Genomic DNA, 17,227 nt, shown 5'->3' with positions numbered 1-17,227 from the left:
ATATTCGCCTTAGAGTGGATGGACCTGGACACTAGGGTCTCGGGGCAACTCACATGGACCCGGCTGCCTCAGGGATTCAAAAACTCTACCACCCTATTTGATGAGGCACTTAGCCAGAATCTTGCCACCTTCCAGGCCGAGTTCCCTGAGTGTACTCTATTCCAATATGTAGATAACTTCTGGCCTCAAGAACCCAAGAGGCCTACAAGGAAGCCACCCAGTCATTACCGTTGACCCTATAAACTCTGGGATATTGAGTCTCAGCCAAAAAGGCACAACTCTGTCAACAAAAGGTTACAGACCTGGGCTATATCAAGAAAAAGGCAACCGGGTGCTGGTGCCCAGCCGAGTCCAAGCAGTACTACAGATACCCACCCCTAACACAATGCCAAGTTTGGGAGTTCCTTGGGGCGGTAGGGTACTGTAGGCTACGGATTTTAGGTTTTGCCGAAATAGCCAAGCCTCTGTATGCCTGCACAGGAGGGAATCAACCCCTAATTTGGACAGTAGTAGAACAACAGGCTTTTGATAAACCTGAAGCCGCTCTGACCTCGGCCCCAGCCCTGGGCTTGCCAGATACTTCTAAACCCTCCCGGTCGTTTGTACATGAAAAACAAGGAATCGCAAAGGGGGTGCTCGCCCAGACATTAGGACCATGGTCCAGGCCGGTAGCCTACCTATCAAAAAGCCTTGATCCTGTAGCCTCTGGGTGGCCAGCCTGCCTTCGGTCCGTGGCAGCAACAGCCCTGTTGGTAAAGGAGGCGGACAAGCTGACTCTGGGGCAGGAATTAAACCTAGTGACACCCCATGCAGTCGAATCACTACTCCGCGGGGCTCCAGGAAGGTGGGTGTCTAATGCCCGCACAGTACAGTATCAGGCTCTACTCTTGGACCAGCCCCGCATCAAGTTCCTGAAGACTACAGTCCTGGGTCCGGCCACACTGCTGCCTAATAGTGAGCCAGAAGAACATGACTGTCAACTAATAATAGATGTCGGGCCGGGCGTGGTGGATCACGAGGTCAAGAGATCGAGGCCATCCTGGTCAACATGGTGAAACCCCGTCTCTACTAAAAATACAAAAAATTAGCTGGGCATGGTGGCACATGCCTGTAATCCCAGCTACTCAGGAGGCTGAGGCAGGAGAATTGCCTGAACCCAGGAGGCGGAGGTTGCGGTGAGCCAAGATCGCACCATTGCACTCCAGCCTGGGTAACAAGAGCGAAACTCCGTCTCAAAAAACAACAACGACAACAACAAAAAAACAAATAATAGATATCATCCAAACCGCTCGACCGGACCTCACCGATGTCCCCTCACGGAACCCAGAAGAGGTACTATATACGGATGGCAGCAGTTTTATGGTCAACAGAGTCAGGTATGTGGGGGCAGCCGTAGTCACCCTAGAGCTGGTCATCTGGGCCCAGGCCCTTCCTCATGGGACTTTTTTTTTTTTTTTTGAGACGGAGTTTCGCTCTTGTTACCCAGGCTGGAGTGCAATGGCGCGATCTCGGCTCACCGCAACCTCCGCCTCCTGGGTTCAGGCAATTCTCCTGCCTCAGCCTCCTGAGTAGCTGGGATTACAGGCACGCACCACCACGCCCAGCTAATTTTTTTTTGTATTTTTAGTAGAGACGGGGTTTCACTACGTTGACCAGGATGGTCTCGATCTAAGACTGTCACTATTTACACCGACAGCCGTTATGCCTTCACTACAGCTCATGTACATGGAGCAATATATAAAGAAAGAGGACTACTTAACTCAGATGGAAAAGCTATTAAAAATGAAAAGGAAATTCTAGCCCTGCTGGAGGCTGTATGGAAGCCCAAGACTGTGCCACTAGTCCATTGCAAGGGACACCAAAAACGGGAGTCACCAGAGGCAAGGGGAAGCTGGGCTGCTGACTTATCAGCCAGGCAGGCAGCCATGGGCCAGTGAAACCACTGACTCTCCTTGTAACCCTGCTCGCCCCAGTTCTGCCCCCTACTCCCACGTACTCCTCAGGTGAGAAGGACTTTGCAAAGGAACAGGGTGCCACACAGGACTCCACAGGATGGTGGATACTGCCAGACCAAAGCATTGTGGTCCCTGAGGCTCTAGGACAGGCCCTAGTTAAGGACACACACCAGGCCACTCACTTAGGACAGACCAAACTAACTGAACTGCTAAAAGCCCAGTACTACATTCCCCACTTACATGAACTTATCAAGGAAATCACTACTTGGTGTGATGTATGTGCCCGAGTAAATCCGGGAGGGAATAGGTCTAGCCAGGTAGGAGTGAGACTCAGAGGGACTAGCCCTGGGGAGCACTGGGAAGTAGATTTCACTGAAATAAACCCCCCAGCAAATGGCTATAAATACCTCCTGGTGTTTATAGCTACATTCTCTGGATGGGTCGAGGCCTTCCCACTAGGTCTGAGACTGCTTTGGTGGTAACAAAAAACTATTATAGGACCTTGTTCATCGGTTTGGCCTCCCTCTGACGCTGGGGTCGGACAATGGGCCCGCCTTTAATGCACAAATTTCTCAGGGCCTACCCAAGGCCCTGGGTATATCTTGGAAATTACACTGTGCCTTTTGTCCCCAGAGTTCAGGACAAGCCGAACGAATGAACCAGACCATAAAAGAAACCCTAACAAAGTTTCTCCTAGAGACCGGTGAAAACTGGGTCAGCCTGCTTCCTCTGTCCTCCTCCGCGTCCGATGCACACCCTATCAGAAAGTCTTCTCCCCTTTTGAAATCATGTTCGGCAGGACCCCTCCCTTACTCCCCAGACCCGCGGATACTGTGCATGCTGAAGTCCATAACTATACACTCCTTAAGTCCTTACAGGCGCTCCAGTCTGTTCAATCCCAGATACACCCGCTCATTAAGGACACTCGTCCCACCCCATTGGACCTCGCAGAGCAGCCAACACACCCCTTCCAGCCTGGTGACTCTGTCCTTGTTAAAAGATTCACTACCTCCGGCCTCACCGCCCCCCCCCCGCCCCATTGGAAGGGACCCTACACGGTTATCCTGATCACGCCCACTGCACTCAAGGTGAACAGACTAAGGGCCTAGATTCCTCACACCCACGTCAAGACTGCCCCGCCGGAAGGACAAGGAGCATCAACCACTCATCCCCCGAGTCACTACTAAGACTTGTGCGCTCTTCGCGGTCACCACCCTCGCCACCCTAATCCGTGCTGTAAATCCCTGTAGCAAACCCCCCTTAGAACTCACCTACTATCAATGGGTCCTCACCGAAGGCTCTACTGGAGGATATGTTTTTGGGACGGGACAAGGATCCACCCTGGTCAACTTAACCCTTGAGTACATTCCAAACAACACCATTACCTTTTCCCTAGACCTCTGTGCCCTCCTGGGCCCGAACCTAAATTTCAGAACAAGTGGAAGTATAGCCGGGTGCGGCGGTTCAGGGCAGAGCAACAACTTCAGACCATGGGGTTATATCTGTGCCCGGGATCCACACCACAAAAAAGACGGAACTGTGGCGACTTAAATGAGTTATTTTGCCCCTATTGGGGTTGTGAGACTATCTCCACCGTATCAGGATACAACCAAAACATAGACTCTTTCATTTCCCTTCAGTGAGGGTCTCCTCCATCCCCATGTTCTGCCGGGTCTTACAACGCTCATCAGGTAACTGTAAAAGACCCCGATAGTAAATAGAACATGGGACAGACCTGGGGTCTCAGGGTATATATAAGTGGGTGGGACATTGGAAACATCTTTACCATCCAGCGTATAACCCTGCCCCAACCCAACCACCCTATAGGACCCATTGCTTAGGTCATACAAGAAGCCCCCATAAAGATACAAAGCCCCCTCATCCAAACAAACAGTACTCCCCCTCAACGACCTTCCCTACAACCCCAACTCTGCTCAAAGAGGACTAGATTTGTTATTCTTAAAACAAGGTGGGTTATGTGCCGCCCTTAATGAACAATGTTGCTTCTATGCTAATAGGTCAGGCCTCATCCGAGAGAGCCTCTCTCCGGTCAGACAGAATCTCGAAACCAGAAAACAACTTCGAGAGGCTTCAGAAAGTTGGTATCAAAAAATGTTTTCCTGGTCCCCTTGGCTCACTTCCCTCCTCACGGGCCTGGTGGGACCTCTGGCCCTACTCCTGCTGGGACTCATGTTCGGCCCCTGCCTCCTAAACCAACTGCTCAGGTTCAGAAAATCTAGGGTGGACTCCGTAAAATTAATGATATTAAGGTCTCAATATGAGCCCTTAGAACAAGCAAACAATACTGACCTGCTGGAGGAATCGATTTAATTCCTGTAAATAAGACAAGGGGGGAATGTGACACGGTAAATGCCCCATAAACTGCATTCCTCGACCATACCTCAGCTGTCCATTGAAACTGCTCTCTGTAACCCTAATGTGACAGGCAAGCAGTCCAAACCAACGCCATTTTGGCCCCTGCGCCATTTTAAGACTTGTAATAAACAACTAAAGTCTGTAACTTCCACCCTACCCAGACAATGTGTAAACTAACGCTTGTCCTGACTTCTGTGAACCACTTAAGTAACAATCGGAATGTCCAAAGCCCCTCACCCACACCCCCGCCCAGGAAGTGGTTTACGGAATGTCCAAAGCCCCTCGCCCTTACCCCTGCCCAGGAGGTGGTTTTCGGGCATAAAAGTTCTTGACATCCTCCTTTTGGGGCCACGGGTTAGAGAGACACGGGTCCTCCGCGGCCGCCGTCAATAAAGACCCTGTAATTTGGCCTAGTCTTTGTCTCAGTGGTGATTTCCCGCTCGCTCAGTTACAACAAATCCACATTGCTGTCTTTATGGTTGAAATAATCTACCATGTGTACTGATTCTATTATCATGAACGCTACAGGGAGCTTTTAAATTAACATTTGTTAGGGTTTGTGCCTATGCGTGGAATTTTAGGTGATAAGGCATTCATATTCTTGACTGTCCTAGGAAACAGGAAACCTTTAAAGCAGTTGTGCAGTGCACATCCCCAGCCTCACTGTAGTATTTCCTGCTGCTCTACATCACCACCAGCTGGTACTGTCAGCGTCGTGTGAACCATCTGTAGGTGGTGTCAGGAGCATCTCATTGTGGTTTCCATTTGCATTTTCTGGTGTAATGAGGTTGAGGCCTCTTCATATGTTTATTGGTCATTGAGTGAAGTGTGAGTAGAAGTCTTTTTTCCCCTTTATTATTGCATGTTCTTTTCTTTTTTCCATCTCTGATTGATTTGTAGGAGTTCTGTGTGTGTGTGTGTGTGTGTGTGTGTGTGTGTGTGTATATATATATATATATATATATATATACATTTTTTTTTTTTTTCCCCCGAGACAGAGTCTCTCTCTGCTGTCCCGGCTGGACTGCAGTGGCATGATCTCGGTTCACTGTAGCCTCAACCTCCTGAGCTCAAGCGATCCTCCTGCCTCAGCCTCCTGAGAAGTTTGTACTACTGGCGCGAGCCACCAGGCCCGGCTAATTTTTCTTTTTTTTTTTTCTGAGACGAAGTCTTACTCTGTCACCAGGCTGGAGTGCAGTGGCGTGATCTCAGTTCACTGCAACATCTGCCTCCTGGGTTCAAGTGATTCTCCTGCCTCAGCCTCCTGAGCAGCTGGGATTACAGGCACGGGCCACCACGCCCAGCTAATTTTTGTATTTTTAGTAGAGACGGGGTTTCACTATGTTGGCTAAGATGGTCTCTATCTCTTGACCTTGTGATCCACCCACCTCGGCCTCCCAAAGTGCTGGGATTACAGGCATGAGCCACTGTGCCCGGCCTAATTTTTCTATTTTTAGTAAAGACTGGGTTTTGCTATGTTGTCCAGGCTGGTCTCAAACTCCTGAGCTCAGCTGATCACCTGCCTTGGCCTCCCAATGTGTTAGAGGAGTTCTTTGAATTTTCTTGACAAGAGCCCTTGTTCGGTTATTTGTGGAAAACGTCTCTCCCAACACTAAGGATCAGCTTTGTATTCTCTTAATGATTTTTAATGAACAGAATTTTAAAGTTTACTGTAATTAAATTTATCAATGCTTCCTTTATCTCAGTGTTGTGTATTTTGCTTAAAAAATTCTCTTTATGGCCGGGCACGGTGGCTCAAGCCTGTAATCCCAGCACTTTGGGAGGCCGAAGCAGGTGGATCACGAGGTCAAGAGATCGAGACCATCCTGGTCAACATGGTGAAACCCTGTCTCTACTGAAAATACAAAAAGTTAGCTGGGCATGGTGGCACATGCCTGTAATCCCAGCTACTCAGGAGGCTGAGGCAGGAGAATCGCTTGAACCCAGGAGGCGGAGGTTGTGGTGAGCCGAGATCGCGCCATTGCACTCCAGCCTGGGTAACAAGAGTAAAACTCCGTCTAAAAAAAAAAAAAAAAAAAAAAAATTATATATTTTATTTTTTTGAGATAGAGTCTTGCTCTGTTATTATATTTCTTAAGTCTGATAAAAAACATTTACAATCTATTCTCTCTGAAGAGAAACATTTACACAACTTTTATTACAGCATATTGGTATAAATTTTTATTTTTGTTTTTAATCTCTTCCTGTGTTTAATTTATAAACTAAACTTTGTCATATGTATGGATGTATAAAAAATAGCACATTGTAAGGTTTGGTGCTATGAAGGGTTTCAGGTACTCACTAAGGGTCTTGGAATGTATCCCTTGCAGATAATGGGGGACTACTCTACACTATGGAGTATTGTGAATTATGTCTTTTTGATAGTAGCCATGACAATGGGTGTGAGATGATAGCTCACGGTTGTGGTCTGCATTTTTTCTGATGATCAGTGATGTTGAACACCTTTTCAAGCATCTATTGGCCATTTGTAAGTCCTTTCAGGAAAAATATCTTTGGAGTTCCTTTGTCTATTTTCAATTAGATCTTTTTTTTTTTTTTTTTTTTTTTTTTGCTATTGAGTTATTGATATTTTGATAGGGATTGCATTGAATCTGCAGATCACTTTTGGCTACATGGTCATTTTCACAATAGTGATCCTTCCCATTATGAGCAAGGAGTACCTTTTCATTTTTTGGTGTCCTCTTCAATTGGTTTCCTCAGTATTTTATAGTTTTTTTTTTTTTGGTTTTCCAATTCCTTTGTTATATTTATTCTGAAGTTCTTTTTTTTCTGTAGCTATTTTATGAGATTGGTCTTTGATTTCTTTCTTTTCTAATTTGTTGTTGATGTTCAGGAATGGTAGTGATTTTACTATGTTGATTTTGTATCCTTCATCTTTAATGAATTCACTGGTCAGTTCTAAGAGATTTTTGGTGGTGCTTTTCGGGTTTTCTGTACATAAGATCATGCCATCTGCAAGAGAGACAATTTGACATTCTCCTTTCCAGTCTGGATGCCCTTTCTTTCTTTCTCTTGCCTAATTACTCTGCTAGAACTTCCAGTACACTGAATAAAAGTGGTGAAAATGGACATTCTTGCCATGTTCCAGATCTGAGAGGAAGAGCTTTGTGCTTTTCTTTATTCACTATGATGTTGGCTGTGGGTTTGCCGTACATTGATTTATTGTGTTGGGCTACATTCCTTCTAAACCCAGTTTGTTGAGAGTTTTTACTGTGAAGGGCTGAATTTTATCGTGCTTTTTTTTGCACCTATTGAGATGATCATATAGTTCCTGTACTCACTCTATTGATGTGATGTGTCCCATTTATTGATTTGTGTATCTGGAACCATCCTTGCATCCTGGGTTAAATCCCATTTGGTCATGGGAATGATCACTTCGATGTGGTGCTGAATTTGGTTGGCTAGTATTTTGTGGAGGATGCTCACATCTATGTTTATCAGGGATATGGGCCTATAGTTTTCTTTTTGTTGCTGTGTATTTCTCTGGTTTTGGTATCAGGGTTCACTTTGTTTGGAGGAGAACAGATTGGCATTGGAACCACCCTGGCAGAGGGCAGAGACAAGAAGAAACCTAAGAGATGGGGCCCAGTGGAGTGGAAAGCTGAGGTCCACAGAGGGAGGGAAGGAAATCATTCCCGAGGTCAGCAGGCTGGGTCCTGCCTGTTGTGTGTTCTGGCACTGAGTGTGGACTCTATGGTGAGAGATACGGGGAAGTATCTGGGGTTTGTGATGATGTGATAAGACATGCACTGAGAGGTCAGACCTCTACAATCAGGGAAAGAACTTTGGGATTAAAGGGAGGCCATCACTTCAACATCCCATCTATCTCATATAGAAGTGACCCTGGGAGGTGGCTGTGGAGGGTCTGAGAGGCTGACTTCAAGCAGGAGAGGTGAGATGGGGCTGGGCTGGAGGGAGGTGTGGGGAGCACTGGTTAGAGCAGTTTTGCCAGGGACCCTTAGATAGAACTTTGGGAGGAATCTGACCACTGTTTTCCCCAAAAAACACTCACCCCATCAGCAGGAAGTAGCTAAGATCGATTGTCATCCATATATATATTTTTTGATATGGAGTCTCACTCTGTCGCCCAGGCTGGAGTGCAGTGGCATGATTTTGGCTCACTGCAACCTCCGCCTCCTGGGTTCAAGCAATTCCCCTCTCCAGTAGCTGCGACTACAGGTGCCAGCCATCACACCCAGCTAATTTTTTGTATTTTAGAGTTGGGGTTTCAGCATGTTAGCCAGGAGAGTCTCAATCTCCTGAACTCGTGATCTACCCGCCTTGGCCTCCCAAAGATTACAGGCATGAGCCACCATGCTTGGCCTGGAAATGGGGGCATTTAAGAACTCTCCCCCAAAAATGTGAAACAGTAAACAAATAAGAGCGACAAGTGATTAGATGTGAATCTGACACCAAAACGATGAAGCAACATGAGAAGACAATGATGGAATCAACAGCTAATACTTATTGAATGCTACTGAGGCCAGGCATTGTAGTAAACACTTGGCATCTATAATTCATTTAGTTTTCATAATAATGCTGTGAAATAGGTTTATTACCATTTTAGATGGAGAAACTGAGGCATGACACAGTGAAATAGTTTGTCCCAGGTCACACAAAGCCAGTATACATTAAACCTGGATTTAAACCCAGGTAGCATGACTCCAAAGCTTAACGCTCTTCACACACACACCTTGGAGCTCTGATAGGGTATGGAGTGTTTCTTTTCTATTAGGTCCACAGTGGATGCTCAAGAAATGGCTAATAGGTATGACTGAGGAAACAACATGTCATCTGTGACATCCTAACATCATTATTACATTCTAGACAGTGTTAATGACACCTAAGAACATGCGAAAAATGCAAATTTAAATCAACTCATACAGAAACTCTAGGATTGAGGCTTAGCAATCTGTGCTTTAACAGGCCCTCCCAGTGATTTTGACACATCACTAGAGCTCAGAACTATTGGATTCCTATATCCCATCCCTGTCTAATATACATGAGTGATACTCAGTAGATTTTCTTGAAACACAGCTCTCTGAAAATGCCCTCAAAATAATCCTTACCAAAATACTGCTATTTTTAGTACAAAGAGCAGGCCATTTTTCTCTAGGTTTGCTAGTCTCCCATTAAAGGCTTTACTAAGGCTAATCTTAGTGAAATTTTTGCCAGAAATAGTCACCAAGAAAGAATTCATGATATACAAAATGATTTTATTAGATACCAAAACTTTCTTTTGCAGCTTTTTTTTTTTTGAGACAGTCTCACTCTGTTGCCAGGTTCCAGGCTGGAGTGCAGTGGCGTGAGCATGGCTCACTGCAACCTCTGCCTCCCAGGTTCAAGCAATGCTCCTGCCTCAGCCTCCCAGGTAGCTGGGACTACAGACAGGCACAGGCTACAATGCCCAGCTAATTTTTGTGTTTTTTAGTAGAGACGGGGTTTCACCATGTTGGCCAGGGTGGTCTCAATCTTTTGACCTCGTGATCCCCCCACCTCAGCCTCCCAAAGTGCTGGGATTACAGGTGTGAGCCACCGCACCCGGCCTGCAGCTTTAATGTTTAACATTATAACATTTACTGGCTCCTCCGGGTGACTAAATATCTTCAGATGGCCACTAGCTAAAAATAATTTCTAAGCAGAACTCAACAAAACTGCAAGCCACTGCTCTAAGAAATGCACACTTAATTATACTTCCTTTATTTGTCCTACTGCAGAATCCTGTTTACAAATAGTGTCACTGCAAAGATTTACATGTAATTTCTAAATCCTTCAGGCTGTTGTATCATTAATCTTCTCATGTCTAGCAAGATAAACACTTAGTGAACACTTCGCTACATCTCTTAAATGAGATTTCTCTACAGTTTTTGAGTTTTTTGTAAAATAAGGGATGCTCTTGAAACTGAAGCCTTCCCTCAATTTCTAAATTTTCTACATTCACACAGCTTCTCTCCTGTAGGAGTTTGTAGGAGATTCCTATTGCCTACAGTCTTTCCCGTATTTGCCACATGTAAGCGGTTTTTTCCTAGTGTGAGTATACGTATGTCAATTAAGGGATTAATACTGACAAACGCTTTCCCACATTTATGGTCTTCATATGATTTCCCTACAGTATAAACTCCGATAAACAAAATGATCTGCATCATTGTCTTCCCATATTCACTACATTCGTAAGACTTTCTCCAGTATAAACATTTCTGATGTGAAATGAGAATTTATGAATGAGGTTTATCATAAATACTGCTACATATAGCTTCTCTTCTGTAAGATTTCTCACATGTATAATGATTCATGTGGTCTAGAGGCGTTTCCACACTTACCACACTACTGGGTTTCTCTCTATTATGTGTTCTTTGATGGGCAGTAAGATTTGAGCCTTTGCTAAAAGCTTTCCCACACTCACTACATTTATATGGCTTTTCTCCCGTATGAATTCTCTGATGGACAGTAAGGTTTGAACTACAATTGAAGGTCTTCCTACATTTAACACATTCATAAGGTTTCTCTCCAGTATGAATTCTGTGATGTTGAAGCAGGGATGACCTGTGACTGAAGGCTTTCCCACATATGCTGCATTCATAAGATTTCAAACTAATGTGATTTCTCAAATGCATATTCAGTGATTCAAGCTGGCTGAAGCATTTCCTGCACTTCTGACATTCAAAGGGTTTTTCTTCAGTATGAATACTCTGGTGCTGAAGAAGAAATGAGGGCCTACTAAAGAGTTTCAGACATTTGTTGCATTCATATTTTTTCTTCATAGTGTGAATTCTTTGATGTTGAGTAAGGTGTGAGCTACAGCAGAAAGCTTTCCCACATTCACTACATTCATAGGGTTTCTCTCCAGTATGGCTTTTCTGATGGTGACTGAAAGAAGCCCTATGAATGAAAGCTTTTCCACATATAGACACTCATAGCGTTTTTCTTGGGTATGAATTCTTAGATGTTCAATGAGATTGGACACACGACTAAAAGACTTTCCACAGTTCGTACATTCATATGGTTTCTCTCCACTGTGAGTGCTCTGATGGTTGGTAAGTGATGAGCCATGGCTAAAGGCCTTCCCACATTCAATGCATTTGTATGGTTTCTCTCCACTATGGCTTATCTGATGTCTTCTAAGGGATAAGCCATGGCTAAAAGTCTTCCCACATTGAATACATTTATAAAGTTCCTCTCTATTATGACTTATCTGATGTCGTGTAAGGGTTGAGCCACGGTTAAAAGTCTTCCCACATTCACAACATTCATAGGGCTTCTCTCCTGTGTGAATTCTCCAGTGGCGATTGAGAACTGACTGTTTGCCAAAGGCTTTCCCACATTCGCTGCATGTATAGATTTTCTCTCTATTATAAGTCTGGGGAATGGTAAGAGGTCTGCTCTGGTTGAAGGCTGCTCCACTTTCATTAGAATTCAAAAGTTTCTTTCCAGCACTGAGTCTCTCATTTTTTATAATTGACTTTTTGGGTAAATTCTTCTTTAATATATCATATTTGTATGAATTCCCTTCAGCAGAAACTTTTTGTGGTTCAGAAAGAATAGACTTTGAATGAAAGGTGCTTCTCAATGTGTTGTATGTGCAACTGTCCCCAGTGGGGCTTTCTCTAGAGGTGAGAGTTGGTCTGAAATGTTCCGCCTGACGCCCATGCTTCCCTTCCCACTTCTCTATATATTTCAAGTTCTTACTAGAATTTGAAAATGCATAACTTTGTTTTACAACTTTTTCTATTGTTAACGTTTGAAGTGAATCTTCCTCATAAATATCCTTCTTTGTTAATAATTCCTTGTTTTCCAATTTTTTTTTTTTTTTTTGAGACGGAGTTTCGCTCGTTACCCAGGCTAGAGTGCAATGGCGCGATCTTGGCTCACCGCAACCTCCGCCTCCTGGGTTCAGGCAATTCTCCTGCCTCAGCCTCCTGAGTAGCTGGGATTACAGGCACGCGCCACCGTGCCCAGCTAATTTTTTGTATTAGTAGAGACGGGGTTTCACCATGTTGACCAGGATGGTCTCGATCTCTTGACCTCGTGATCCGCCCGCCTCGGCCTCCCAAAGTGCTGGGATTACAGGCATGAGCCACCGCGCCCGGCCTTGTTTTCCAATTTTGATTCCCAATCTGAAATATCAAGAAAGCAAAGCACTGCTTTTTGTTTGTTTAACTTCTTGAAAAGAAACTTCTATGGTGGAATTAGGAGAAATGGCTATGAAGCCTCCATAAAATGCATAGTTCAGAAAACTCAAATATTTCAACGATTTTTCAACAATGCTCAAATGGAGCAGAGTACAAAGTTTACAGAATCAAGATAAGAAAGTGCTAACAGAAATAGGTAAAATATACATAATAGATAAAATAGTATGTGAAAAAAAGAAAACTATCAGAAATAAATGTGGAAGACATTCTGGATTCCAAGCCATCATTTTGTGCCTATATTCGTGTGTGAAAGATTGCATTTTGTCTCATAGCCTTCTTCTCCAGCCTTCCCTTAATCTCAATTTGCTGCCACATTAACATGCTTAAAATACAGAATTGATATTACTACATTAAACAGTAAAACAAAATAATCTAAATGCTCTTTATAGCTGACAAAGATTTAGGCTTTCAAAAGTTATGAAGAAACTGTGAATCATAGCATTTATTGGATGTTAGAAAATATTATGCCTACGAACATATTTTTATATGTTCCTTACTTCCTCTAATATGTTTATATTTCAAAGCTCAGCTTTAGAAAAGTGATTTTCTATCCAACTGACAGCTTTTCTTAGCCCAAAACAATCAGTATATTTTTCCTTAAGTAGATTTAAGAACGAATAATTTGCCTTACTTTATCGTGAATAGAGTAACAATTTGAATTATTATGATGGCAAAAACCTCTAACCTTGATTAGATGACACGAGTAGTACAGATAATAATTTGGGATAGAGGAACAACTGTTTGGAAAAGCTAAGCTAAATACCCCTCAATTTTCATTTATATCCGAGATCTTTGAAGACAGTACCCCTAAAACGCCTCCACACTCACTATAAGCATCTTTAACAACTTCCCTTGTCTCATTCACCATGACTCACCTGGAGTCACACCTTTAGACAGTTTTTTCTCCACCATCCAGGGCTCTTTTCCATCCTCCAATAACGTGATCACATTATTAGTTATGGAAAGACCTGCTTACAGGAAGAATATAGAATTGGTTAAGCTGCGGTCCTCTATTATGAGAGGCCATCACAGGAGGTACCACAGGAAGGGATGAAGGGTGTTCACTGACATGGAACGATAAGCTTCAGGCAGGGCACAACAGAGCTACACATTTCCTTGGGAACATGGTACAGAAATTCAGCCATTGACTTAGGAGGATCTCCAGCAATTCAGAGTGGCAAAAGAAAGGTGTCCCCTATTGGAGTGGAAGGGGTGATATCCTTACCTAGAGAGACCAGGTTCTCATAATTCTGGACCATCACATCCTTGTATAAGTCCCTGAGCAGAATCTAGCCATCCCCATTCTTCATGAGAGAAGTCTATAGCCACATCACTAAATGTCACCTGAAATAGCAAATATATTTAGGTTCGACCATAGCGCAGGCCTCTTCTGTCACTGAAGAAGGGGTAAAATTAGGCTGGTTGTGGAAGAAATCGAACAAGATTCAGGAGTTGTGACAATGATTGGGAATGTGATCTCAGTTAAGTAATAATAGACAATTATATAGAATTATTATATAATAAGGGGCACAGTTATGTGCTTAGAATTATTATACAATAAGGGTGAGAGACAAATAGAGCTTTGCTTCAGTGAACTTTTTAAAAGTTATATAATTATACAAATTTTTAAAAATCAGCATTTAAGGCCGCGCACAGTGGCTCATGCCTGTAATCCCAGCACTTTGGGAGGCCGAGGCGGGTGGATCACGAGGTCAAGAGATCGAGACCATCCTGGTCAACATGGTGAAATCCCATCTCTACTAAAAATACAAAAAATTAGCTGGGCATGGTGGCGCACGCCTGTAATCCCAGCTACTCAGGAGGCTGAGGCAGGAGAATTGCCTGAACCCAGGAGGTGGAGGTTGCGGTGAGCCGAGATCGCGCCATTGCACTCCAGCCTGGGTAACAAGAGAGAAACTCCGTCTCAGGAAAAAAAAAAAAAAAAAAATCAGCATTTAAGCCGGGCGCGGTGGCTCATGCCTATAATCCCAGCACTTTGGGAGGCCGAGGCAGGTGGATCACGAGGTCAAGAGATCGTGATCATCCTGAGGTGGATCACGAGGTCAAGAGATCGTGATCATCCTGGTCAACAAGGTGAAACACCGTCTCTACTAAAAATACAAAAAATTAGCTGGGCATGGTGGCGCGTGCCTGTGATCCCAGCTACTCAGGAGGCTGAGGCAGGAGAATTGCCTGAACCCAGGAGGCGGAGGTTGCGATGAGCCGAGATCGCGCCATTGCACTCCAGCCTGGGTAACAACAGCGAAACTGTCTCAAAAAAAAAAAAAAAAAAGCATGTATTGAACTTAATCACCGTTGTAACAGTACTGAGTGGTGAGACCTTTAGAAAATGATTAGGCCTAGAGAGCTCTGCCTTCGTGAATGGATTAATGTCATCATCACGGGAGTGGATTCCTATTTAAAAAATGAGTCCAGGCGTCCTTTTGCCTCTCTCTCTTCTCTCTGCCCATCCACCATAAAAGGAAAAAGCAACAGGGCCCTTGCCAGATGCCTGTCCCTTGATCTCAGAGTTGCCCAGGCTGGAGTGCAATGGTGTGATTTTGGCTCAATGCAACCTCTGCCTCCTAGGTTCAACAGATTCTCCTGTCTCAGCCTCCTGAGTAGCTGAGATTACAGGTGCCTGCCATCATGCCTGGCTAACTTTTGTATTTTTAGTAGAGACAGGGGTTTCAACATGTTGGCCAGGCTTGTTTCGAACTCCTGACTACAAGTGATCTGCCACCTCATTGCCTCAGACTCCTAAGGTGCTGGGATGACAGGTATGGGCCACCGGGCCCAGCTGAGAAGTCAATTCCTACTGTTTATAAATTAGTTAGTCCATGGTATTCTGTTACAGCAGGACAAGTGGACTAAAACATGCATAAACGATTCATAAAAAAGAAAAATATATTTATGGTGTATGCTTAAACTCTGTATTGACAGACATTTAATAATTAAAATATGATACCCCTCAGTGAAAAGACTGAAGGATGGTTTCATGCCATTGATCAGGGGTCCCTAAACCCCAGGCCACAGACTGATATCAGTCTGTGGCCTGTTAGGAACCAGGTCACACAGCAGGAAGTGCATGGCGGCCAAGTGAGCATTACCACCAGAGCTCCGCCTCCTGTCAGATCAGCCACGGTATTAGATTCTCACAGGTGTGCAATTTCTACTGTGAACTGCGTATGCAAGGGATCGAGGATGCACACTCCTTATGAGAATCTAACCTATGTCTAAGGATCTGAGGTGGAACAGTTTCGTCCCCAAACCACCACCTCCACCACCTCTCACTTCTGTGGAAAAATTGTCTTCCATGAAACCGATCCCTGGTGCCAAAAAACCTGGGGACCCCTGCCATAGATAGTCCGTAAACAGGACCGGAAACTAAGGAAAAAATAACGGAGTACATTTCAAAGAAAATACTCTAAGGAAATGCTCACAGATGTGCTTAGAAATTCCTCTCAGTAGTACTCATTTCACAGTATTTAATATAGTAAAACTTTAGAAGGTTAAATATTCAATAATAGCTTATTGGCAAGTCAGATTATAATATGTGCAAAAAATACATCCACTTAGTACAACATTATTACTGTCTTTGATTTGTGAAATAGACTGCTCTACTGTGGTAATTTTTTAGCTCAGAGAGTTAATTCAGTATTGTATTACTTTATTTGGATATTTTACATGCATGTTCTCCAGTGACACTGGTCTTTGGTTTTAAAGGCAGAATTTACTTTTGTCAGGTGTTGGGAAAATAAAATTCTAATCTCCCGCCAAGGGCAGAAAATCCTCTCCACAAATGCAGAAAAGAAAGAAAACAGTTTTATTTCTGAATAAGCATTAAATGAACTGTGATGCACTTCACGGGAAATCCAATAATGAGATTAAAAGGACAGGAAGACATCTCACTAGTCCTTTTGTATTGCCAAGCAGATACAATCCAATACATGCGTTTTCCAAATAAAGAATAACTTTTTTTTTTTTTTTTTTTACCCGAGACAGAGTTTCGCTCTTGTTACCCAGGCTGGAGTGCAGTGGCACGATCTTGGCTCACCGCAACCTCCGCCTCCTGGGTTCAAGCAATTCTCCTGCCTCAGCCTCCCGAGTAGCTGGGATTACAGGCACGCGCCACCGTGCCCAGCTAATTTTTGTATTTTTAGTAGAGGCGGGGTTTCACCTTGTTGACCAGGATGGTCTCGATCTCTTGACCTCGTGATCCACCCGTCTCGGCCTCCCAAAGTGCTGGGATTACAGGCGTGAGCCACCGCGCCAGGCCATAAACAGTAACTTATCTTCAAGTAAGACTTGAAAGTTCAATTTGCTACACATTATTTACCCTAAATTCACTTAACTGGAGTTGATACCGTGTTAATTGCCTTTATCCTAAATAAAAATAACATTTCTCATAGCTTTATGACAAACCAGTCATTACAAGTTAGAGCCAGGGACGCTTCTTTCTTCCCCCTGTTACCTGGGCAGCCTGCAGTATTCACCCATCTCTGTCCCCAAAAGAACACAGGATATCTCTCCTAGCATTTATTATAATTTCTAATGATTTCTTACTTTCCTACCAGTGCTGCAATCCTCAATACAGTAGCCACTAGCCAATTTGGCTACATACATTTAAATTAATTAAAATGTAAAAATAAAATTAAAAGTTCAGTTCCTCAGTTGCTTAACTCA

At 43.9% G+C, this 17,227-nt stretch overlaps 1 protein-coding gene across 1 annotated transcript; it reads right to left on the bottom strand.

The window, feature by feature from the left end:
- Nucleotides 1-6,532: 6,532 nt before the first annotated feature.
- LOC105707494 (zinc finger protein 181-like) lies at nucleotides 6,533-13,891 on the bottom strand (the record flags this gene model as incomplete). The annotated part of the gene is given in 6 exon segments (XM_064380747.1): nucleotides 6,533-11,259; nucleotides 11,262-12,135; nucleotides 12,441-12,466; nucleotides 13,417-13,509; nucleotides 13,767-13,822; nucleotides 13,824-13,891. Coding segments are annotated over 6 exon segments (1,809 nt in total), but the record flags the coding sequence as incomplete, so codon positions are not given.
- Nucleotides 13,892-17,227: the final 3,336 nt, after the last annotated feature.

Source organism: Aotus nancymaae, unplaced genomic scaffold (genome assembly GCF_030222135.1).
Source record: "Aotus nancymaae isolate 86718 unplaced genomic scaffold, 86718_ANA_hifiasm-v0.15.2.pri h1tg000028l, whole genome shotgun sequence".
Taxonomy (NCBI): domain Eukaryota; kingdom Metazoa; phylum Chordata; class Mammalia; order Primates; family Aotidae; genus Aotus; species Aotus nancymaae.
This window is presented reverse-complemented; position numbering and strand designations above follow the sequence as displayed.